This window comes from Acomys russatus, chromosome 6 (genome assembly GCF_903995435.1).
Source record: "Acomys russatus chromosome 6, mAcoRus1.1, whole genome shotgun sequence".
Classification (NCBI taxonomy): Eukaryota; Metazoa; Chordata; class Mammalia; order Rodentia; family Muridae; genus Acomys; species Acomys russatus.
In genome coordinates, this window is record NC_067142.1 from 76,879,000 (window position 1) to 76,904,744 (window position 25,745).

The following is a 25,745-nucleotide window of genomic DNA, read 5'->3' on the forward strand; positions in this document are numbered from 1 at the left end:
TCGAGATTCCTAAGGGTTATGTAACTCATCTGCATTTGGTTTAATGACACACAAATCTTTTACTCTGATATGTGAAAGTTCATCTATCTCAGACAGTTATATTCTTCAGGTAGAATCATCCGATTAAGTGAATGTTCCCGTAAGTTCAAGGTCCAGATACAAAGTGTTTAGAAGTCTAGGCATTGCCTGTTTTCTTCCATTAGAAGTCTCCAGGTACGTGGCTTCAGAGTACTGAAAAACTCAGCCACTGTGTGAAGAGAAGGACCAGTCATTCCAGGACCATCATTAAAATGAAACTTTTTATTCTAGGAGATTGCTGAACCCGAAGGCTTACCAAGAGTGAAGACATCAGTGTCCTAGCAGGTCATTCTATCTACCTACCTTCTGGAGTCTAGTCTTAGCAGTGTGATGATTTGCACATTTGGAGCTGGTGGATGGTGTGGTGCTGAATGCATGAAGAGAGCGAGGATGTTTGAGTGTTGAGTTAAACCAGAGTTCAACTTAGCCCTGTCTTCTTGCCATTCTGTTCTGTGTGACATGGAGAAGAAGGGATGACTATAATCCCCACCAGCACTGCATCCTTCTGTGGCTTGTACCCCACCAGGCCCTGTGGCCAACACCAACAGAGTCATGTGGTCTTAGATTCTCTGCTGCCTTTAATATTTTCTGCAGTGCTGGGACTTGAACCTAGAGCCTTATGAGTAGTCTCTGCTACCCAGCTGCTTCTGTGAATGGGAGCCTTCCATTATCAGGATGACAAGAGGATGTCTATGCTGTCTTTGGTGAAGTTGCCTACCACACTGATTTAGAATGATCTCAGAGGTGTGTGTTCCAGACACATAAGTCTCTATCATGGCATATGACAAAGGTTCACATTGTTGTTAGTTTCATTTTAAAGAGGAGAGAGAATAGAGAGAAGCAGTTGTCTTAGAAAATACTCTGAGCAGATATGTCCTAAGAACGGCAGGCCTTCCCAGAACCCAGCCTGAATTCCACCCAAAGGGTTTCATTCTACAAGCACATACTCTCAAGTGCTGATCAGCTCTTTCCTCAGCCATCTGGTATACCTTGTCATCTTAGTTTATAACCTGGTGCTTATGCTCCAGTCAAAGCTCACAGGACAAGAGAGCCAGCTGTGCTTCTCTAGGCTGGGGAATCAGCAAGTAGTTTAGAAATAGCATCATGGGACTTTACAAACATTTATAGGCTTATCCCCAACATACTAGAAAAAAATTCAGAAGCAAAGTTTTCAAAAGAATGTCACCCTAGGAGCAGCCTGTTCAGGTCACCCTAGAAACAATCTGTTTAGGTCAGTTACCCTGGAAACAGCTTGTTCAGGTCACCCCCAAAACACCCTCCCCTGACCCATCTTCCACCGGCCTTCCCAGGAGCCAGGGTTGGCGTGAGTTGCTGACTTACAGAGATAAGGTTGAGCTCTATCGTCCCAGTGTTCTCGGGGTCCAGCTGTTTGAATATCTCTGTGGAGGGAGGACACGGGTGTGAGAGACGAGGGAGCGAAAGTGCAGATGGCAGCATTGTCCAACTTGGCAGTTGATTTTGGTTGGCTGCCACAAGCTACTACTCTTTCCTAATTCCCCAGTTTAACAAAAGGAGAAATTTATTATCAACCCACAGACAGACACATCCAGTAACTGCACCCCTGGTGAAAGATAAGCTAGGTTAGTGGCTCTCAACCTTCCTAATGCTGCCGCATTTTAATATAGTTCCTTATGCTGTGGTGACCCTAGTCATTAAATTATTTTCATTGAAAAAAATTATTTTCATTGCTACTTCATAATTTTAAGCTTGCTGCTGTTATAAACTGTAAATGTAAAAATCTGTGTTTTCGTATGGTCTTAGGTGACCCCTGTGGAAGGGTAGTTCAAGTCCCAAAGGGGTCGCGACCCACAGGTTGAGAACCACTGAGAGAGGCCTTAACTCCTGGTGAATGGAATGGGAAGAGCCACGTACTGAATAGTGTTTCCAGCCGAACCAAACAGCGGACAAAGTTGTCAAAATCGATGATGAGTTCATCATCTGCAAACCGGGCAACGATGACTTGGTGGAGTTGACAGGGCAGCTTGAAACCTGGAGGTGAGTGCACAAACGAGCATCCGCTGAGTGTCAGCCCTACCATCTAGCTCAGCTCACAGGCTTGGGGACCAATGTGAACTGCACACACACACTCTCTCTCCCCATTACTTTATTTTTATATTTTAAACAAGTGTATTTGTGTGTGTGTGTGTGTGTGTGTGTGTGTGTGTGTGTGTGTGTGTGTACCAGCTTTTCTATGTATGCACTACCTATATGTAACGCCTACAGAAGCCCGAAGAGGGTGTTGGCTCCTCGAGAGCTGGAGATAATACATACAGGTGGTTGTGAGCTGCCCACTGTGGCTGATGTGTCCTTGTGAGACCAGCAAATACTCTCAACCCCCAAGCCATCTTCCCAGCTCCCTGCACCATGTGACACTTTAAATTACCCCTGTAACTGATTTTGTCCACAGGAGGTGTGGCTGGTTGAGTTTTGCAATGTAGTCCCTTCTGATATTTTATTTCTAAACTATCCCATCACCCTGTTCTATTTCCTCACTACCAAGTAAAACTTCTTCCGCCTGTGCGCTTGTAATGGTCATGCCATATTGGCCGCCATGATCCCATTTTTTGTAAGTTAGTTCTAAATCATCTTGGAGATTAGTTTCTTCCCAGATTGAGGTAGCAGCCTCATTGTGGCACAGTCATTAATATTCCTAGTAAACAGAAAGGGAACTTCAATGGACCCATGGCTATCTGGGCATGTTGACTGCATTTCCCAGCTTTGCTGGCAGCTGTATAAGACCTTGTGAGCGAGCGAGTTCTGGCCAATAGTGTGTGTGAGCAGAAGTCATGGGTGTGGCTTCAAGAGCAAGGAACCCTTTGTGTGTGGCCCTCCTGGCAGCATGTGATGGTGGTGACCTGTTATCCCAGGTCCCTAAGCAGTAGATAAGAGGAGCCTGGGGTCCTAACAGTAGGAGGCCCCACCCCAGCCTTGGCTCTTTGAGGGTAAGCAGCACCCTGTTTAAACCACTGTTGTCTGGAGTCTCATGTAGTCAGATTTGTCCTCAAAGCACAGAAGTCTCCTTTGTTGGTCTTTTGCTAGGTTCACACCCTAGTTACTGACATCTGAAGGCTGAGCTGACATGGTCGGATTCTACCAAATCAGCTCTGCAGGAAACAGTGTGAGGATTATGGACACCGCACTCACAACAACACGCATGCACGCACGCACGCACGCACGCACGTTAAGAGCTGGCTTTGCCTGCTTCCTCTATGAGGTTGTTCGAGTGAAGCTTGGATTCAGGAGGATGGTAAGGGCAGAGCTTCTGGGAAGGTCTTTTCGAGGGCAATGAGAAGAAAGCATTTGTATGTTGTTTTAGACCAGTGCTGCTTTATACCACAGCTCACTGGTTCCTAAGTGTTTTTGTGGTGCTGGGGAGGGAACCCAGGGCCTTGCGCATGGCAGGCAAGAGCTCTACTCTGAGCTACATTTCCAGACCCACCAACAGAGCTTTATCTTGGAGGGTATAGAATGAGGCTCAACAGAGAACACAGGAGGAGGCAGTGCTAGGAAGGGTCACCTGCTTCTTCCAGGGCTTTCCGCATCTCGTAGGAATTCATGGTTCCAGACCTGTCAACGTCGATTTCCCGGTAAATTTTCTGGAAGATGCAAAATGGTAATTAGAACCATGGCCCAAAGCAAAGCAGGTGTCAAGGCTGTGTGTGTGCTGAGTTGGCATGAAGGCCTCCGTCTCTGTCCTAACAGTTTGGCCTGGCTGGACTTATTCTCACCTTCAATATCCATTAATGCTGTTGCTTTTTTTCTACGAGCCGATTTCTCAGTGTACACATCAAGTGGCCTAGCCGGTCAGCATAGGCCATATTATGTTTTACATTCAAACTACCACAAATCTGAACTACAAGGGGCCATGCAACCTTTTCAGGAAACTCTTGACCGTGACCTCTGTTTCTGGCCACTAATCAGGCAAAGGCAAGAACAAGGCTACTTTACTTGCTGAGCCCTTGCTTTGCTCATTTGTCTGGCATAGCCAGGTCCTTACTCCTGCTGAGTCCTACTATGGATAGGATAGAGTTCAACTCCCTTGGGAATGGCCCCAACCCTCCAGAGCAGTTGCATCTTAAAGTGTACGTTGAGAATGTTTCCCCCAGCACTGATCTACCCAGCCCAGGGTACCCAGGACCCTACTTGGTATTTCTGAATCTTCGTCCAGAGGATGTAGAACTCCTTCAGTCCCAGCTTGCCACTCCCATCTTCCTGCCCTCGGTCAAGGAAAGCTCCTGGAGTGTCCAGTCACTGGGTACAATGCTATCTGGCCGGACTGTGGGCTGGCTCTGCTGGTCTTCCCAACACCCCCCCCCCTCCAAGGAGGTTCTGCAGAAGCCCTCTGATTTTTCCCCAATCCCGAGTTTCCACAAAAGGGGCAGCAGGAAGGCTGTGATGGAGCCCTGCTCTCTGCTGCCCTCAGATCTTGCTAGCCACTTGTTATGAGATGACAGACTGATGATTGGACCGTTGAGCATTATGTGAGTGGTTTGAAGAGACGTCTTGTGATGGGGGCTCCGTTATAAGCATATGCCGTGTGGCCCGGGAGATACAACGCCACGGAACCTTGGACTGTTCTAGTACTGAGCTTCAGAAGTGGAGAGGGAGGGGGCTGGAGAGATGGTTCAGCGGTTAAGAGCACTGACTGCTCTTCCAAAGGTCCCAAGTTTAATTCCCAGCAACCACATAGTGGCTCGCAGCCATCTATAATGAGATCTGGTGCCCTCTTCGGGCCTGCAGGCAGGCCACTATATACATAATAAATAAATACATCTTTAAAAAAACAAAAAAGAAGTGGAGAGCAGGCATGGTTAGTCTGCTCCAGGGACACGTGGGCAGTCTGGTGGCGGCAGAGGGCAGCTAGGCTAAAGAGAAAGAATGACAATGTAGGCAGACCCTCATCTTCAGGTCCAGAACCCCGCCCCCCCCCCTTTTTTTTTTGAGACAGTCTTGCCCAGGCTGGCCTCAAACTGGAAGTCCTTCTGCCTCAGCCCTATCAGGTGCTGGAATTAAAGCACACATGGTTTTAGAAATCTTGCCACAGACACACATTCTTTTTTGGGGGGTGGGGGTGGGGGACCGGGTTTCTCTGTGTAGCCCTGGCTGTCCTAGAACTCACTCTGGAGACCAGGCTGGCCTTGTACTAACAGAGATCCACCTGTCTCTGCCTCCCCAAGTTCTGGGATTAATGGCGTGTGCCACCACTGCCCGACCAGACACAGGTTCTTATCCAATACGCTATAGCTTAGGGAAACTGTGCTTAGGAAGAGCAGGAGAACACCATCACTCAAGAAGCCACCGAGACTGTTCTGGGTAGAAATGGCGCATGTATGGTCCACGTTTCTAGGCCCAGATCTGACAGGCTATCCGTCTGCACTCCAGGCCTACGAAGGCAGATGGGTTGTGGACTCACTTCCCTTTATCTGGGGAAGCAGACTCTATTCTCTGGAGCACATTAAAGGATACATCTAGCATGTCCACCATGATTTTACAGGTCTCGATGCTGAAGCCATCTGACTTGATATCTTGGCCTAAAAGACAAAGTAAGCACATGAAGATAGGCTTCCAGTCCAGCATTGCCTGACACTTTCCACAAAGATAGGCACATCTTTCCTCTGTGCTGGCCACTACAACAGCCACTTGGATGGCTTTAGCCACATATGGTAATTGGCTGTCAAACTGGGGTAGTGCAGAGGGTCTCACACGTGCTTGATTTCTCTTTATACCTATCATGGACAAACAGGGCTTTGATATTAAAGTAAGAAACTTAAAAAAAAAAAAAAAAAAAAAAAGAAAGAATGACTGGACTGTTGTTGCTGTTGTTTTGTTTGACAGAACTTTGCCATTGATCTCAGGAAGGCTTCAAACTCACACTTCTGCCTCACAAGTGCTGGGATTAGAGGCATGTGCTACTACACCTGGCTGTGGCTGAGCTTTTAAATGCCAACAGGGCGGAAAACTGCATGTAGTTACACACAGCCAGACAGCATGTGTGTTCACTGTAGGCTCTGAGCAGAGAGAGGAAGCCAGCTCTTCCACTGGTCTGTGTGCAGACAGTTGTGTTGTGTCCCAGCTGGCTGAGACATCCAAGGACCTAGAACCTACTGCACTTTACTGGGTGAGGCCTGTGCCATTGGTGGTGGCTGCTGGTGTGAGATTCTTGTCACGGACCTCACAGATTTTATGAAGAACAATGTACAAGTGCGTGCATGTGTTTGTGTGCAGCATGTGTGTGTGTGTGTGTGTGTGTGTGTGTGTGTGTAAAATGAGGACGATAGCAATGTTGTGTATGATGGATGTGTGTGTGTGTGTGAGCATGGATGGGTGTATACCACGGCACATGTATAGAGTCAGGACAGCCTTGGGTGTCGGTCCTCAGTTTTCACCTTGTTTGAGGCAGGGTCTCTTCCTTGTTTGCTAGACTGGCATATCCACCAGCTTCTGGGAACTTGAGCCTCCATCTCCTTCCTTACCACAGGAACAATGAGATTACAGGTGCGTGCTACTGTGCCTGGCTTTACATAGGTTGTGGGGATTCAAACTCAGGTCCTCAAATCTGTTTGGAAAGCACTTTACCCCCATAGCCATTTCTACAGGACACAGGGAGCATGTGGAGATGTCACTGTAGAATATTCAGGCCTAGTCTGTCATAAAGTTCTTACACCAGACACCAACACATTCTCCAGTATGGGCATGGGGCTGTATGGGGACACTTGGGCAGAAGGCTGGACTTATCAGGCAGGCAGGCAGGCAGAGCTCAGAGGCCCATGCATAGCACGCGCTTTGCTCTCAGCTAGGAGCAGGCTGGACCAAGCGTGGCTTAGCTCTTTCTGCACTCCAGCTGTGTGGAACAAAGAGACTCTGTCTTCCAAAGGCAGAACAGCTGACATCTGAGGAGCCCTGTGACCACCCTTGTGCCTGGCAGCCGCAAGGGCAAACACTGTTCTGTTGTCCTGGAAGAGGGAGAACGTGGTTGGGCTCAGCCCTGGGGAAGCCCTGCATTGGTCTGCCTGGATGCTGGCCCTAGGCATCCTCACTCTGACTGCTGAACACTCTGTGAATCACAGATGCTAGTGTGTGTGTGTGTGTGTGTGTGTGTGTGTGTATATATATAATATATATATATATAATATATAATATATATATATATATAGTGTGGTGTGTGTGATATATATATATATATATATATATAATATAATATATATATATATATAGTGTGTGTGTGTGTGTATATATATATATATATAAAATCTCCTATAGCCACAGGCTGTATCCCATCGTGTCCCATATCTGTGACGGACACAGGCCAAGCACAGATGACTCTACAGACCTTAGGTTCTTCTTTTGGCTTCCAAACAAGGATTTATTTTTATCCTGAGGGGTCAAGTGGGAGGCTGTCTGGTCTGGTATCTGATGGAACGGCAACCCCTGGAGGCCATGGGAATGTCCATGATGGCTGCTAGAGCTGATGTTTGGGAAGTCACAATGTGTGTGTCTGTCTCCCAGCCCCGTGTTTGGGAAGTCACAATGTGTGTGTCTGTCTCCCAGCCCCGTGTTTGGGAAGTCACAATGTGTGTGTCTGTCTCCCAGCCCCGTGTTTGGGAAGTCACAATGTGTGTGTCTGTCTCCCAGCCCATAACTTCAGGCATTGCACACTGACTATTCCACTATCTTATCAGAAGCAGCACGATTTGTAATGATTTGAGAGCAACAGCAGGGGAATGGAGCACTAGTCTTTGGAAATTTTTCTATTTAAGAAATTGCTAGAAGAGCTAGCATGGTGGATCACACCTACGGTCTCAATACACAGAAACCCAAGGCAGGAAGATGGCTGTGAGATCAAGACCAGCTACATACTGGGCTCAAGGAGGTCATCCTGGGCTACAGAATGAGATCCTATCTTGAAGTTAAAAAAAAAAAAAGAAAAGGTCATCAAGATGGCTCAACAGGTCAAGGTCCTTGTCAGCAAGCCTGAGAATGCACACAGTGGAAGGAGAAAACCAACTCCTGCAAGTTGTCTGCTGATCTCTACGTGCGCACTGTGGCATGCATGTACACACACACACACACATACACACACACACACACACACACACACACACACAGAGGCACACACTCATACATGTCAAAAATAAGAGCTATAGGGAGCCGCTCTTCCACAGGATGCAGGTTCAATTCCAGCACCCACACGGCAGTTAACAACTGTCTGTAATTCCAGTTATACCAGTGAACATAAAATAGAACGAAATAAATTATTTTAAAACATAAGAGCTATGCTTTTTTAAAAGCAAACAACAACAACAACAAAAACAACAACAACACCCAATAGCTGCAAGCTAAAAAAAAAAAGTCTTGTTCCTTCTTTATGGGAACCTCTAGCTTGAGCCTGAGCAGATATTTCTAGAATCTGGAAGTTATTTTCTTGGCCCATTAGCTCAAGTGAATTGAAGGTCATTTAGGTTCCATGTGGGGAGCTGAGACTTGGTACTTCCACCTCCCTCAGCCTGAGTGTAAAATGGCAACGTTATCCTCCATTCTGGCCAACAGTGAGATGTGACCTCGTCCCTTAGACACAGGCAGAGAACTTAAAAACTCAGGACTCTGGAGCCCATCGTCTGGGCCGACTTAGCCTTTTCTTACTGTCTAGTCAGTATAAGAACTTCCATTTACAGCACGCAGGCTCTGCAGCAGGCCAGTTTTGTATGTTACTTCCTAACAGAATGATCAGCCGCTGGGAAGAGGAAGTCAAAATGTGTCTATCTGCAGATAGGGGCGGTCAGACCCATGGTCTAAGTTGGTTCGGATCACAGAGCTCTTAAGTAGAAGACTTTGGATTTGATCTATCATCTCTAGACCCAGGAGCCTTTGCCCTACAGCATTAATACACTCAGACCCTCCTCTGCCCTGCTCTTCCCTAGTGCTGCGAGTGCAAAGGCAGTGGTATTGCAGGAAGGAGCAGGGACTGATGGCTTAGCCACAGCTGCTTTTCTGGGCTGTGTCCCCTTGTGTCCGCAGAGGGAAGAGTACCATGAGGGAGTTGCAAAGGGGCACTTACGCTTGGCCAGAACTCTTCTCAAGATGGTCTGCAGCTCAAAGGCAGAGATCTCTGCATCCTGTGGACACACAACCAGACTGTTATTACATGGTGAACCATAGTGAACATCTTAGCTGACTCTTGTCTGCCCTGCTAGTGCTCCAAGTGATGTTGGTGCGGCTGTCCCCAGCCTACACTAAGTGCTGCCCTGGCCTGTGTTCAGCACACACTAGGTGGAGTTAGTCACCCTTTCTATGTGGCGGGGAGCACGCTCATGGTCTTCCTCAGCCTAGTTCTAACACACCATTCCTGACAGGCTCCTCGCCACTCTCTTACGTGGCAGCCCACTCAGACCTTAGACTTTTTGAAACCGTTTAAGATCAGCCATCTCCAAGATGGCTCAGCTCCCTTCTGGGGCCATTTTCCAGGGCTCCTCAGACATGGTCCAGCTCCCTCTGTTTGGGTAGGTGTATTTGCATAATCTGGGTAACCTGGACAAGGCTATGTGGAGAGCGGTTTGTGTGATTCAGTAAAGTGGAGAGAGTAAGTTTCTCTGAAGTGAGGCCCGGTGGTGCCACAGGCAGACGGCATCTAGCTTAGCATTTGGATAAGTCTGTGGCTAACCAGGGGTGGGCTTCACGGTAACGCTGGAGAGAGCTACCTAACGGAGAAGGACACTTTGCTTCTGGAGTTGCTGGGAAGAAGGGCTGACAGGCTTTGTAGGGGGACTATAGGTCTAGGGGACTGTGTTAAGAAAAAAAAGCAATGCTTCGGTGTGAACTGCTTCCTTTCTAGAGGAATGGGACCCTTCCATCTCAGGTGTGTTTATTGGGGGTCAAGCTTCATGTTGGCATGGGACAGAGAAAGCAAAACAACCTCAAACTAAGGCAAGGATCTTAAGGGACTGACCTGAACAGAAGAGGCCCTGGAAGCCAGCAGAGGCCTTGACAGGGATGGGACCAAGGAACATTGAGCTAAGGGTCTGAGCAATGACCAAAATTCTTCAGCTTCTGCTTGGATTCTTTTCTTTCCCCTTAAACGGAAGTCTCCTCTAGGAAAACCACTTGTCCTTTATGTCATCAGGATTTGGGTGACACCTACCTCCCCTGCCAGCTGAGCAAACAGCCTTCTGAACCCATCTTCAATGTCCTCCTCATTGGCTTCAATCTAGAAGGGGAGACACAGAAATTAAAAAATGGGTTACAGTGAAGAGTGACAGCTAGGCATCCTCTCCTTTCCATGCAGTCCCTGGCCCCCCAATTTCCAGTCTTCCTGTTCCCCCAGGCCAGAATTCTAATGATACTGTGCTTACAGTGAATAGCGGTGCGAAGGATTAAATATTTTGGTTTGTTTTAGACAATGTCTCACTCATATAACACTGGCTGGCCCCAAACTCTTCCTGTGGTTGAGGATGGCCTTGAACTCTTGATCCTTTCTGTGTCACCTCCCACATGCTGGGATTACAGGTATGTGTCACCACACTTGTCTGTTAAGAATTTTTTCCTTCTTGAGACAGGATCCCAAGTAATCCAGGGTGGCCCTGAGCTCACTATAGAGCCAAGGTTGCTTTGAACTTTCATCCTTCTGTTCCTACCTCTTCTGTGCTGGGATTACAGGTGTGCACCGCCATGGCCAGCTAAGGTGGCTTGTTTTGTTTTGTTTTGTTTTGGCTAAAGCCCATGAGAGGGAGTAGAAACTACATGGCAGGGAGGTTATGCTTTAACTTCTTGTAATTCCAAGTATCTTTAATATATAACTAAAATGACCTTGTGGGGTCTACTCCAACAGGGACCAGGTGGAATGCTGTGGAACAGTTTGGCCAATGACAAACCGTTTGCTGTCTCACTGGGTCACCAGGCTTCAACAACTGTGATCCAGTCAAAGAGTCACCTCAGGGCCTCAGAGGGAGGAAACAAGAGCCCTTCCTTTCTCTAGCCTGTGGTACTTCTACTTGGATTTGCTAAGATTGGCCTTGGGTGACATTTCTGAATTATACCGATCAGGATTTATCACTGGGTCATTCTTAGACCCCTCAGAAACTTGAGAAGTCTTGTTACCCTTTGAGTCCATTTTGTATATGATAAAAGTGAAGTTGAGGAAGGCGAGTGAGCAGAACCCGCCTGCTCGGCGTGCAGCATTGCTGTCCTGTCCTTCCCACCATCGTCCACGCCCCCTGCACGTGGAAAAACTGGGCTTTTATGAGGAAGAGGCTGACTGTGTAGCCTTGCTTTCAAAGTGTGTTCAAACAGCCCACGGGGTAGCCAGGCCCTCAGTGTTTTTTTTTCCTCTGTGTGTCCATCAGGATGAGTAGAATTAGAGAGTTAAAGAAGAAATACCTCTTCAATGTTGGCTTCGATTTCATCATCAACAGCTCTGGAAACAAAAGGAAAGTTTGTTACTAGAAGGCTGGGGAGGGTGAACAGGAAGTAAGAAGTTATCCTATGAAATGCAACAGCAGTGATTAAATCCAGCAATGCTGTGGTAGAGGGGGGTCTCTGCTGTTTCTGTAACAGTAGGGCCCCTTGGCAGCAGTAGCTGAGACAGAGATACTCCATTGGTTTTGGGTCTTTATGAAAGAATGCAGTCTTCCCATGTGGTATAGAGCAAGGGCTCTAAGGACTCCGTTAGCTTCTGGCTGGACAGATTCTTGACAGTTCTTTCTTCGTGTTGCTTTTCCTTTAAGTACTGGGCCTTGCACTGCTGAGCAAGCACCTTACCAAAGAGCTACATCCCTTACCTCAAAGGACAACTTTGAAGTGCCAGGAAGAGGACGGTAGTGTTTGCCCACATGAACCTCTGACTATGTCCCACATTGGGCTGGAACAAGCTCTATGGAACATGCTGGCAAAGTTAGCTTATTTTCTTTCACACAGTCCCTTGCCTAGCATGGGTCCTCAGTGAGGGCACTTAAGCCTAGGAGGGGTTTCTTGGGTGCCTCTAATCTTAAACTAGGTTACTAAGAGTCCCATCTGCAGGCCTCAAGCATCACAGGAGGGTAAAGGGACTTCTAAGTGCCGCTAAGTGCCAGGGTAGGTCAGATACCCTGGGTCAGGGCAGCAGCTTTGAGGGGAAGGGAGCTCATCCTAGATGGAGGAGAGGGGCTGTCACTTCTCTGGGAGATGTTTGTGGTTAGCAGGGCGGGATAGGGTTTGGCCAAGAGCAATGCCTTCATAATGACATCAGGGCTTCTCCTCATCTCATCCGTGGAGACTCAGCTGGACGCACTGGGATTCCCCGAGTGAAATGACCCAACAGGCCCCTTCCCTGTAGCAAGTGTCAATAAAACCAGCGAGCTTGTCATGGCAGGGAGCCACCGCCACACTCTATCAGCTTACTGCCTCACAGCTGTTGGGAACTGATATTCTTTCTGTATCATTATTATCTTGAAGGGAAGGCTCGCTGGTCTCTCTCCCACCGCCTCTTCCCTTTCACCGGAGGTGATGGCTGGGGACTGGCCTGTGCCCACCCAATCAGATACAATCTATGGGGCCTTTGGGTCTTTGGCACAGGTGTCCCAACCATGGTCGTCCAGAGCACACTTGTTCCTATCCTTCCCATTTTGTTCCTGCCCCCCCCCCCCCATCAATGCTGGGGCTCCCACAGCCTTTCTGTGATCTTCCTTTTGCTTACACTGTCCAGGGTTGGTTAAATGATGAACACAGTGACAGAAATGGCAGAAGCTACTGCGAACTGAGGCCAGTGACAATAACAGGAACTTGTGATATCTGCCTAAAAGCCCCCCACCAGAGACTTCCTGACTAAAACAGGGAAGGTTCTAGACACATGGACTATCAACACTGTCATTTACACTTGGCCTGGGAAAGCAAGGGTTATGCAGACCGTGGGCTCATAGAGGGTGTAGGCAGTCATTAAAATGATATTGACAATTGGTAACGCAGAGATAAGACCGTCAAACTGGACTGCAAGCCACTCACTTCCCCAGCTGCCGCATTCCAATTTAGCACATCCTGCTTCCTTGAGTAGAACCCTCAGAGCTCTCCCGTCCACCTACCCCACCCCATGGAGCTGTCAAGTAGGTCAGTATTACAGAAAAAGGAAAATACAGGGCATACGAGGGCTGGGAACAGTGCGGCAGAACCTACTGGTAGTCAGCCTTCTTCTCAGAGAAGACACGGACGCAAAAGTCACCATCCTTGTGGGGCTCGAAGGTGGAGGGAACAAGGACGTATTCTCCCGGGGGCAGCTTGAAGCGGTTGAGTACCTCTCGCAGGTTGATGAAGGTGTCTGACCGCTCCCTGGCTCGGGTTGTGAGGAAAAAGTTCTTGCCAAGGTGGATGTTGGTCTGCCCTGTGAACTAATGATTAAACAAAGAAACGAGGAAGGAGCTCACAAACGTGCCGTTTTCATTCACAAAGGGGTGATGGGGACAGTGTCCGGATCATTTGAGATGAGAAGCGAAAGAAATTTCTACCCCGTTGCCACACATGACTGCTAAAGAGCTCAGGCGTGACCATGTGTGGTGGGAGCACTCCTCTCCCTGTCCTCCTTGCTCTAGGTGACTCTCGGGGAGCTAGAGGCCCCTCCCTCACAAAGGATGCAGGTCAGTTCTGTGTTGTATCTCATACACCGATAAAAAGTATGACTAGGCTGGGGGTAGGGAGAGGGGCTCAGCTCTATCAAGCCAGATGTAATCAAGGCTGGGCCCACAACTCCTAAGGTAGCCTTCATAAAAGCTCAACCATCTACTGATGAAAGCAGGATGCCCACGGGTGGGCCAGGGCCCCTGGATATGACCATTTAATACCTGGCCTTTTGAGTCACCTGACTGCTCTGCATCTTATTACTGTTAACTATGACCTTCTATGATCCAGTTCACGTCCACAGTGCCCAGGGAGGTGATGGCTGGTTACTTATACTGGGAAAGAAACTAAAGCTCAGAGAGAACATGCCACATGTACAGGGTCACATAGCCTGGGAATTGAGTCCAGGACAGTATGCAGTTTATCTTTCCCCTCCTTGCTTTTTCTCTGGGCTACACAGGCTTTGATGATGAGCCTTCTGCAGTCCAAGGGGCAGTGGGGTGCCACCACAGCCCAACTCTGCACAGATTCTCTAGGGTCACGAGGAAGCAGTACACGCCAATGAACTCGCTAGATGTTTTGCCCTGAGCTTAGTCCAGCGGGATCCAGAACCGGATCCATCCCCTCAGGGCCTCAGCAAAGGCTCACCCTTCAGCCACCAGCCCCTCCAAAGCTCCCCCTACTCCCTGAGGTCAGGCAGGCTAAGCCTCAATTATGCCGGCAGCTGGAGTGCTGGGGTTAGGAGCTGACATGGGCCAGACGTACCTCTTCTGGAACCTGAAAAAAATAAAGGAGGCCTGACTCAGTTTTGGGGAGCAGAGTGTGAACACACTAGCACTATGACTGACTCTTACGTGGCATACTTTTCTACATTGCTTCAGTGCTATTATAACTAGATTAACAAACAGCGATTGTTTTTCAAGGAACTTGAAGTACTTTGGCCGCATTGGAAGAAAACCCTCTTAGGGCCTAGCTTTCCTTTGGCCTGGAGTGAGAGAAGGTCCCATGAGCAGCGAGGGGTCTGTGAGAGCAGGGCTGCAGCCAGCAGGCCCCAGGGGACCCTAATGACCTTTCTTTTTATCCTGTCCCGGGCTCTCTCCCATCCAGGCCAAAGACTTGGCTGGGCTCTGACCATTAGGACCTATTGGCTCAGCCCAGCCAGCACAATACTTCTTGGTGTGCTCTAGAATATTCTGTTCTAGCTTAAATCTTTCCTATTCTTCGAAGTTTGCCGGGCCAAGCAGGATTCCAGGATGAGGGGATGTGAAAAGGGACACGGAGGTCTTTTTTTCCAAGCACAGGAGGTCCCTGGAGACACAAACAGCTGTACAGAATGCAAGGTCTGGCTGTGCTGGCGTCTTGTCTTTGGCTGGGCCAAGCTCCCTGTCCTCTGGGGCTGGGAAAGGGAAGGGAAGGCAGAGAGCTGCCACCGTCTGGCCGCACCTCGTAGATGCCGAAGCCGATGGTGTGCATGTCCTCGCCCATCTTCCTCTGCCGTCGCCGGTGCTTCTGGATGAGGCCCACCAGGAAGGTGCAGCCTCTCTCCCCATCCTCATCATCTTCGTCTTCTTCCTCCAGCTTGATTAGGTACTGGGGGTTCATCCAGAAGGTATCTGTGGAACAGGGACAGAGGAGGCCAGCCCAGAATAAATGCCCAGGAGCTGGGAGCTGCGGTGGGCCCTGGGCTTGTTGCTTGGAGGTTGGTGGGACAAGCATGAGAAAAAGGGAGATGGTGGGAAATGAAGAAACACAGTAGAGGCTGAAGTGGCTATCGACAGAGGCGGGCTATGAAGGCAGACCTGCCTGCACCTATCATGAGAAAACGGCTTCCTCGGGCTCTCTCCTTCTGGCACAGGGTTCATATAGCTCAAGCTGGCCTCAAACTTGCTATGTCTCCGAGGGTGACCTTGAATTTCTGACCCGTGGGATTGCAAGTATTCGGGGACTGATCAGGGCTTCATGCATGCTAGGGAATCACACGCATATTAGAATTGTGTCCTTGGTCCTATTATGAAGTCTTCCCAAAGGTTTATCAGAGCTAATGGAGGGCCAGCGGGGTCCAGTCTGGATCTCAGAAGGACCTACATGAGGAACTTGCCTCGGTACTCCCTTAACGACGCCTTGGCTCACTGTGCCAGTCTTTTGGCCCTACTCCTTGGTGAATGCAGAAGCTAGGGAACATCAGTGCCTCTTGGCCACCCTCATGGTGCCTCTACCACCTGCACTTCCAAAGCCCACCTGCAGGAGGCAATGAGTCCCTCCTGGCCCAGCGCCCTCTGGGGGTAGAATTAGAACCATGGTCTTGCATGGTGTGGCATCCACGTTACACTGCTTCTCTGAACTCAGGTTGGCACACACTCATTTGGATACTCAGTTCCTAGGCTACCTGCTGAGGCAGAGCACCCCACAAAGCCAAGAACTTCACTCTGAGGTCCTTGAGAGAGAGTCTGCCGACCCTCCCCCTCCCCCATATAATGGGTACAAGGTGTTTTGTGGGTGGAGGAGGGGCTTCCCAGTGGTGGCCTCTAAACCTACCCCTTGGTGACTGCATGCTAGTCAGTCTACTTGCTCTGCGGCTCTGGCACACCACCTAGAGTTGCCAGGTCTGCAGCAGAGTAAAAAATATGACCATGGCCTGTCACCAGAGTATGAGTGACTCCACAGCCATAGACAGAAAGCTCTGTGGCCTTAGGCCAGTCTCTTCCCCTGTCTCAGTCCCTTCATCTTCAAGATGGAAAAGAAAATAGAGTTTGTCAGAAAGGTTAATACACAGACGAAGCTCTTTGGGACAGTTCCTGGTACTCCACGGATGCCCCACCCTATGACTGGCAGTGCCATCAAAATCAGATAGTTTTTAGGGGAGGAAAAGCAGGGGAAGACTGAGTCACCAAGACGACAGAAAAGATCAGCAAAGGGGGTCAGCAAAGAGCAGAGAGAGCAAAAATCCTCTCCCCCTGTGAGCGGGGCTCAGTCAACATCTCTCTCTCTCTCTCTCTCTCTCTCTCTCTCTCTCTCATCCTTCTTTTCTTTCCTCTTTCTTTTTTTCTTTTTCTTTCTCTTGGTCTTTTTGAGACAGAGTTGCCTGGTCTGCAGCAGAGTCAAAAATACGACCATGGCCTGTCACCAGGGTAAGAGTGACTCCACAGCCATAGACAGAAAGCTCTGTGGCCTTAGGCTGTCTATGAACTCACAGTGTAGACCAGGCTGGCCTGGAACTCAGAGATCCACCTGCCTCTGCCTCCCAAGTGCTGGGGCTAAAGGCGTGCGCCGCTGCCACCACCACCCATATATAAACACTGTATAAATTTAATTGATGTACAAGAGGGTGTCGGACTGCAAGGAGAGGCTGGTGTGTGCCCAGGACGCACTTCATGAGGGCCTAGGGTGGCTACTTATGAACTTAGCCTTAGGCATTAAGTTAAGACTTGGCACTGCCTCCCTAAGCCTGATGAAAGGCATAGGCACCAGAGCATCTGGGACCCAAATGATGTCACAATAAATGAATGCAGGCAGCAGAAAAGGATGCTGAGACCAAGGCTGGTGGTGAAGGAAGAGAATGAGGGCCGCCTGGGTGAGGGGTAGCCAACTCCCCTGGGTTTCCAGGCTGATGTGCAGGATGCCATGGCGCTGCAGCCTCGCATGCCCACGACCCTTACTTGGGTAGTTCCTGCAGCCCCCTGCAGTGGAGCCTCGCCGCCAGTTCCCATCCATCTTGGTGAGTTTCCACTTCTTGTAGGAGTCGCAGGTGAGGGTGTCGGGGGTCAGGTTGCAGATCTCCAGGCGAGAATAGTGCCTCAGGAAGTCACTGAAGGACATCCTAGTAAAGGAGAGGCAGGGTGTCCCCAGTTACAGAAGACTCAGGGCCAGCCTTGGCCTTCTACCTGGTCAAATACGGAGCTGCATGAGACCCGGTGGTGGGCACCAGGGCCAGAGTCAAAAGGCCCCAAAAACAGTCCTGTTCCATCCACTTTCTAAGTGGTGACTTTGAGAAAATTGATGAGGCCTCTTTGCATCTCAGAGCTCTCAGATGAAAGCCATGAATAAATACCAACTGAGACAACATTTGGGCTCTCAGGGTAAACAGTAACCATTGTAGGTGTTCCGTGGGGGGCAATGCACACACAGGGGGCCCTCTCTCCTCTTTAAGGAACTGGTTTCTTTCTTTCTTTCTTTTTCTTTTTTCTTTTTTGGTTTTTTTCAAGACAAGGTTTCTCTATGTAGCCTTGGCTGTCCTGGACTCTCTTTGTAGACCAGGTTGGCCTCAAACTCACATCATCTGCCTGCCTCTGCCTCCCGAGTATTGGGATTAAAGGCGTGAGCCACCACATCGGCTCTTTCTTTTTAAATTTTATTTTATTTATATTATGTGTGTTGGCTTTCATGAGTGCATGTGAGCCTGAGGAAGCCAGATACCCTGGAACTAGAGTTACAGGCAACTGTGGGGTTGGGACCTGAGCTTAGGTCTGCGTGAGCCATCTTAACCACTGAGCCATCCTATGCTTGGAACTGGTTTCTTTTCTTTCTTTCGTTTTTCAAGACAGGGTTTCTGTGCATTCCTGGCTGTACTAGACACACTTTGTAGACTAGGCTGGCCTCGAACTCTGAGATCTGCCTGCCTCTGCCTCCTGAGTGCTGGGATTAAAGGTGTGCACCACCATGCTATGCTGGAGTTGGTTTCCTAAAGAGCTGGGCCCTCTTCCTCTCCCTCTAGAGACTGGTGGGAAAAAAGGTCCCATCTCTCTCCATGTTTTCTCTTGGAGTCTGAACATTACTGAAGGATTTCCTTTCACGAAGCTGCCCAGGTGTCAACCCCATGGCTGAGATGGACAAATTGAAGAGATTTAAACACCGTTCAGGATCATATGGAGAATTATTATTTCCTTTCTTTGAAAACAGTTTCTTGGTAGATAGCCCAGGCTATGCATCTTGGCCTCTAGTTTGAGACTCTCTTCCTCAATTTCTAGAGTGCTAAGATTACAGAGGTGCACCACTCTGCCTGGCAAAGATGCATGGAAGCAGCAAAGCCAGGAGGCCACACCTCATGCCCTCAGCATGCTGGATGTATTTCTTACTGATGCTCTCGGTTAGTGACTTCCCAGTAAAGAGCACTGGGGTGGGTAGGGATCTTTCCCTCGGATCCTCCACCATCTTACCAGAATTCACCGTCCTCCTGCCGTTCTGTTAGATTCGCCCTCACTTCTGGGTCAACTGTGTTCCAGCTGGGGCAGCTGGTAAGCAAAGCAATAGGAGAGGTCTTAGGAATGAGCGTGTGGTAATGGCCTAGTCTCTCCGCAGATCCCAAAAGCTGAAGAGCAGGGCACACCCACCCACTCCTACTACTGAGTGCCTAGGCCTCGGAGAGCAGGCAACCATCCCACCCCAACCCAGACCCCACTGAGAAACACAGAGTAGCCTTGTACAGGGAGCAAGGGGAGAGGTCACGCTCTCCTGGAAGATGATGGTGGATAGAAGAGAAGAAAGTGAGCCAGGCCCACCATCAAAGGATGAAGGAGCATCGCCTGTGTCAGGTGAGATGCTCCTAGCTCTTTTAGGGTCAACTGGAAATCCCCAAGGATACCCCCCACTCTACCTCCCCACCCCCAAAGATAGCAACCTGGGAGAAAGTCTGCCAATAGGCATTCCTCTGCTGGGACCAGGGCTGCCTAGAACAATCCGTTAAAGAGGTGGAAGAAAGGTGGGTGTGCATCTAGGGAAAAGTGGAGGGACCCTGAGGAGAGGCTCAAAGGAGCATTTGCCCCAGAGGGTTGAAACTTAATAGCCTCCAGTAAGCCGTGGAGATCAGCAGGTTCATCTCTGCTCTTGGCACAAAGTTCATGGCTTTGAAATGCAGTGTTATCAGGCTAAGGGTGCCTTTTCTTTACATTTTTTCCCCTGTTTACACTGTGTGTGTGTGTGTGTGTGTGTGTGTGTGTGTGTGTGTGTGTGTGTGTCGTGCGCATGCGTATTTGCTCGCACATGCCAGCAGGGTGACGGTGTATGCTTATGCCATCGTGCCTTTGTGGATGGAGGTCAGAGGCTAAGCCGTGATAGTTGGTTCTTTCCTTCCTCCACGCGGGTTCCAGGGATCAAATTCACGTCATCTGGCTTGGTGCCACTGAGCACCTTTGCTATGAAGCCATCTCAGCAGCCTATGAGGTGCATCTCCCCAGGGGATCCAGCATCAGAGTGAATTAGAGTTGTAAAAGGACTGGCCCTGAGGTAGGGAGGAATGAACACCCCTGGAGGCCTGCAGGGGGCGCGGGGGGGGGAGGTTCCCCTGTAGGGGGAGTGGTGACCTGTTTACAAACCCTTTAAAGGGCCACAGCCCTGGGGTGAGTAGTGACCGCGGAACCTCATTTCTTGGCGCCTGCGCACAGTGCCTCATCTCTGAGGTGCAACTGGCCCTCCTAGAAGACCGCGTGCGCCCCGACCCCACCCTGCACCGCTTCTCACTTGTCATTCCACTTCCCGGTCCACTCCACTTGTCCCCAGGGATTCCGGATTCGGATCAATTTCTGCAGGGTTCCTGAGCTTTCAACCTGAAGGATCCGATGAAAGAAAGGAGGGAGAGGCTGAGGGCCACGTAGGCACAGTGGGGTTTGCACCCCCACACACACCCTCTTCAGCACTGGCTCAGTGAGTGGAAGTGGCTGAGCCCTCAGACCCTCAGGGCTGCCCAGCTAGGAGATCTCACTCCACGTTCCAGGGAAAGCCAGAGCCACGTAGTGAGACTCCATTTCAAACAAGTAAAACAAAACAGACACCAACAGTCTGCCCTGCCCTGGCATCTGTGGTTGGGGTGTTAGGGCTAACTCTGAGTTAGCTAACTATAATAGCATGTACTTTTATCACAGGCTCTCAGGGAGTTTTCTCAGTTGCTTAAAGGTGTTGGATGAAAAGGAAGACTGCAGTTTGGGGATTTTTTTTTTTTTTTTTTTTTTTTTTTTTTTTTTGACAAGGTTTCATTGAGTTACCCAGGTTAGTCCTGAACACGTGGCCCTGAACACTCCTCTGATCTAGGCACCGAAGTAGCTGGGACTATAAGCCCATGACAAAATGCCTGCAGCTTACTTGTAAATGGCTCGGGAAATCCAGCATACATACGGAGACAGCATGTGTGACAAAACTTGGCAATATTAAACTATACATAAAAATAAATCTTTAAAAAAATTCTAGCACTTGGGTGATAGAAGCTGGATTTCAGATGTGAGCCACCACATCCCACGAACAGTATTTTTGAAGAGTATAACATAGTCTACAGACGCAAAGTGCTGTGTTTGGGTGTTGTTTTTAACGATGGTCCAGACATTAAGTCGGTAACATAAGACCGCCTGCAGCCGCCGCTGTGGCCAGCAGGGGGCAGCGCACACCGGACAGAGGCAGGCCTGGAAGCCCCACCCTGGACAGCCACGTGCTAGAGCGGGGGTTGGGGGGGGCGGTACCTCCTCGGCTCCAGTGACAGAGTATGCATGTCCTTTCACCAACTTCTGGTACGTAACAGCCTCGGAATCTGCAGCGCTGGTGATCTGCAAACACAGGAACAGTCAGCAGCTGCTTCTGCCCGGACACAAACCGCCCGGGCCAGGCTGGGGGAACACTCCGTATTCATTCTGTCACCTGGAGGAGCTGCGTGCCACTTTCAGTTGCTGATCGCCAAGGAGCAAGGTGGCACACCCCACCCCACCGTCTTCTGTCTGGGGAAGGCATGTGGGGACTCACCTTCGAGACAAGAAGGGTCTGGCGCGAGGGGCGCTAATGACACCCAACGGGCATCTGTGGCCAAGATGCTTTGATTTCCCCATACCTACTCTGTCAGGCTCAGTTACACATGCTGGCCTTTCTTTGTCCCTAACCTCACTCCAGAATCCACGTACTGGACTGCCAACTCCTTAAAGGCGGCCCTTTCCCATCTTTTGGGCACAGCCCCGCCCCCAAAAGCTCCTGGGACCTGGCCCATGCCCGCTTCCCACCTCCCTGGAGAGGTTTGCTTGCAAACGCTATTTTGGAGAAACAGTTCCTTCTGGTACTCTCTGCAGTCTTCTCCAGGGCCCATGCACACTGGGACAGAGTGAGCAGAGGCTGTTGGGTTGCTCCAACAGCCCTGCAGTGGGGGAGAAGGTGTCAAGACCGGCGGAAGGGGTATGGGGCGGCAGGGGGCGTGTACTTTCCTGGAATCTGGTTTCTGTGAGTGGAGTGATTCAGAGCAGAGTTAGGATGGAAAGTGGGCTGGGGATGGAAAGGCTCCAGGCAGCATGATAGCTAATGCCTAGCGACCTTGGCCTTTAGGTGAGGAGCACCACGGTGAAGAAGAGATGCAGTGATGTCTTAAAGCGCTTCTGGGCTCAGTCAAGGCGTGCCCCCCCACCCCCACCCCCAGCTACAGCAGACTGGAGGGCTTGGAGAGGCTGGCTGCTGGGGACTTACGTCGATGGAGCAGCCAAGCAGAGAGCCTTTCTGTAGAGCCTTCTGGATGATCTTGAACAAGTTGGGAGGAGGCTTCCTTAGCTCGTACCACTCGGCAATGCCTCCTGTGAAGTCCTCAAAGCCCTCGGTGGTGGCTCCCCCTGAGAGTGCCTCATAGCATCCGTTGATCCTGAAGGAAGGGAACGTAAGCTACCGCTTCTTGTCCTTTATGTTGCCCGCTGTGCGCCCTCATCCCTGAAAGTGCCATTCCAACTCAGACCTTCCCCCTACATGGGAGCTCATGGGGTCACTCTGCCTTCATTCTCCTTCTTTCTCCCCAACTTGGGGTGCCCAGGAAGGTAAGGCATTAGCTCCCTAGTTATTCTCCCTCTGTGCCTATGGCATGTTTTAGAAATTGTACAGAACCCCGGGGGTTGGAGGGACTTTTAGTGATGATCTAATCCAGCCTCTGGCTGACTCTGCCCTGGACACAGAGGGAGGTTGGCTAATTGGCGGTTAGTGCTTAAAGAGCCACTTAGTAATGGACCCAGCTTCCCTGAGAAGCACATGGCCGGTTCCTGTGGTCACTCCTGCCGGCTTCTCCATCAGTCGCTGGGCTCTAGGCTCCACGTTCTCTTGCCTGAGAGTGTGAAGTCCCGTCCCCCCCATCCTTTCTAGCCTAGAGCTGTGGGGGAATCCTAAAGCCACCAGCTCCCATCTCAATGCAGGGAGCCCAGCAGCACCAGGGGTGGATGGACCCAGCACAGCTTTGGGCAAGCTGAGTGAAAAGTGGCTAGGATTGGAACTGGGAAGCCACTCCCCCAACCCTGTGATTTGTTTAGGGTGAGTCTCCACCAATTTCCCTACCTCAGCAATGGGTAGTTTTCGCCAATCGGCAAAGCTTTTGCTCTTTTCAGAAGACAAAATGCAATTGGGCCCACCAAAGAAGCAGAGCTCCCTGAGCTCCTAGGCCCAGAATGTTCCAGTTCACTTGCTCAAAACCAGCAATGACTGCCGTGTATTGGTACATCATGGGACTAGGCACCATGCCCACAGAGCATCCTTGAATTAAGAGCCCAATTTGGGCCAAAGTCATCCTTTTATAGAACAGAACTTCTTACTCCCCAAATAGCTCCTGCTGTTTTGGAGTCCAGGGCGGCAGGGGCAGGATGGGGCGTGGGGAAGGGCATGGCTACTCACTTGGCATAGGCCTTCTCCAACAGGGCACTCCAGAACTCGCTCCCCTCCGCTGAGTGCACAAAGAGCAGCTCCCCGTCCTTAGTGGGCAGCCTGTCGTCCACCACCACCTCCACCCATTCGCCATATTGCCAGAACTACAAGGCAAGGGGGACAAGAGAGGGTGGCACTGGGATTCCAAGCCCAGCCTCACTTGGCTCTCTCCTGCCCAGCCCCTTGTTGTAGGTTCCCATGATGCTCTTTGGTGTCCTATGTTAGGCATGATCGCTTATCAAGCAAGAGGACAGTGGAGTTCCTCTGTGTCCCCAAAGGCCACACGTACTTCTTTTAAAAATATTATCTGTCATTTGGCCTGATAAAGGAGGAAGTTTTAAAACTTCTTATCTTAACCCTCCGATAATAAACTTTAAAAAAAAAAAAAGAACACCACTTGGAGATTACTTCCTGAACACACTACTTCCTGTGCAGCAATATCTTCGTCCATGGACCACTCCCACCCCCTACTGGTAGGCATTCTCATGGGAATCGTGGGCAGACTGGGAAAATCTTGACTCTCTCTCCCAGCATCTTTTGCAACCCACCAAAGACTGAGAAGCTGAAGAGCCAGCCAAGCTGGGGGACCCCGCTGAGCCCCTGATCCTGGGTGAGGAGGTGCCTCAGCCAGCGGTTAATTTACCTGGAAATGGAAGATGCCTGCGTAGTTTTCCTGGAAGCTCTGATCTAGAGGCACAACCCGAGCCAGGACTTCTTCATTCAAGGTGAGGGAGGCGATGGCAGCTAGCAGCCAGCAATCCCCTGAGAACACAAAGCCAAGAGTTCTGGTCAGGTCTTCGTTCCTGGAGGATGCTAAGTCTTGTTCCTGCAGCTGGGTGCTGGAAACCCAACATTACTCTGGAGTGGATGGAGTGGTGCTTCAGATAATCCTGATCTGAGAGATAGATCACCTGGTATGGAGAAAATTTTGATAGACCCGCTAAGGGAGAAATGTTATGTTGGGTGGATGGCTGGGTGTGAGAAGAGAGGTTCATTCTCTGGGAAACTCAGAATACTATGGCGGCTGAACGGTGGCGTCCTTGGAGCCCAGCTCTGTGCCTGACACACAGGAGCTGTGACCACAGAAACTGTGACCATTTATGGCTGAATGAACTTGACTGGGCAGTGGCGGCTTCAGTGAAAAGAGGTTTTTCAAGGGGAGTTTGAACAAGGAAGGGAATGCAGCAGTGGATTGGAAGGGGCTGAACCCTGCGCATCTCTTAGGAAAGGATTCGGAGACAAGGAAGGAGATGGCAGCAGGCAGCGTGACTACAGGAATGTGTGACAATGCAAGTGGAACAGCCATAAGCCAGTACGTGTGAGCTTGGACTCACGGAGGGTCCCTGGAGTAGGAGCAGAGCTCACGTCTGGGATGTGGATGCAGTAGGGACTGGACAGACACAAGGACAAAGAGCTGAGGCTCTCTGAGCCTCAGGCGCATCCTTTGTGGATGAGAATGTGTGTCTAAAGCATGCAGTCCTCATTGGCGCCCACTGCAGGAGCTTTGGGTAGCAACACGCTACAATCTTTCTTTTTACAAAGAACCTGGTCCAGCACCAGCTCAGGACAGTCTGCAGCCAGGGACACACTGTTCACAAAATACCAACAAAGGGGGGTGGAGGGGACTGGGAAGAGAACGAAGATGTTTACTGCAGTAAAGGTTTCCATGGCAACCATAGGGAATAGCTTGGTTATTAGAAACGCTGGCGACATTTATGGAGTGCTGGATTCTGGTGGGCTACTGAGCAAGAGCTGATGAAGTCTCAGCCAGATGGCCCCTGCGACACGACTGCCTTCAGCTCTTGGGGGCCTGGCTATGCTGTGACAGAGAGTGGCAGCGAGTGGCGAGTGAACACACAGCCTCCCTAATTAGTCAGCAGGTAACCCAAAGGAACGGAATTCCGTTGCTTCTCAAATAGGGCGGGTGGTGCAGCACCGCAGATCTTGGAGTTTTCCACTCACAGCCATTTGTTGTTCTAGTGGCTCCAGGGCCTTCCCAGGACTTTGTCTCCAAGGTTCAGTGGCTACGGCTCTGTCCCCAGCTCGGGAGGAGGACTGGAACAATGGGGCATTGCCAGACTTAAGTGGCAGGCTCGGGAACAAAGTGTAATGGACCCCAATTGAACTCTGGGTGGGGCAGGCGGCCTCATCTGCAAAGATGAAGGCGGGATACCATCCTGCCTCTGTGAAGCTCCACCAGCGCTGATGCCGGAGAAGGCAGGACCCCGAATTAAGCTGTACCGGAAGCCAGACCTGACTGGAAGATTTTCCGTCACAGGAACTGACCATTTGTTTCCTTACCCAGCACACTGGGCTGGCTAGGTCCTGCCGCTTCACTGCTCGGGGAAAGTGGACAAGAGCCGTTTCCTGCGCTGCCCGCTGCTCTAGGAGATTCGGATTATTTTCCTTACTCTTTACAACAGCTTGCTGTCTCCAAG

At 50.2% G+C, this 25,745-nt stretch overlaps 1 protein-coding gene across 1 annotated transcript; it reads right to left on the reverse strand.

Annotated features, from left to right (window-relative positions):
* Positions 1–1,867: 1,867 nt before the first annotated feature.
* On the reverse strand, positions 1,868–24,748 carry Capn2 (calpain 2). The gene is made up of 18 exons (XM_051148373.1): positions 24,642–24,748; positions 23,951–24,146; positions 23,278–23,411; positions 22,099–22,267; positions 21,117–21,200; positions 20,128–20,213; positions 18,828–18,902; positions 17,331–17,491; positions 15,118–15,287; positions 14,440–14,451; positions 13,237–13,448; positions 11,470–11,506; positions 10,235–10,300; positions 9,155–9,212; positions 5,566–5,630; positions 4,243–4,311; positions 3,617–3,695; positions 1,868–2,088 (listed from the first exon to the last, which is right to left on the reverse strand). Exons 1-18 carry the CDS (start codon positions 24,746–24,748, stop codon positions 1,883–1,885), a joined length of 1,986 nt encoding a protein of 661 aa, XP_051004330.1. The 3' UTR covers positions 1,868–1,882.
* Between the last annotated feature and the right edge of the window lie 997 nt (positions 24,749–25,745).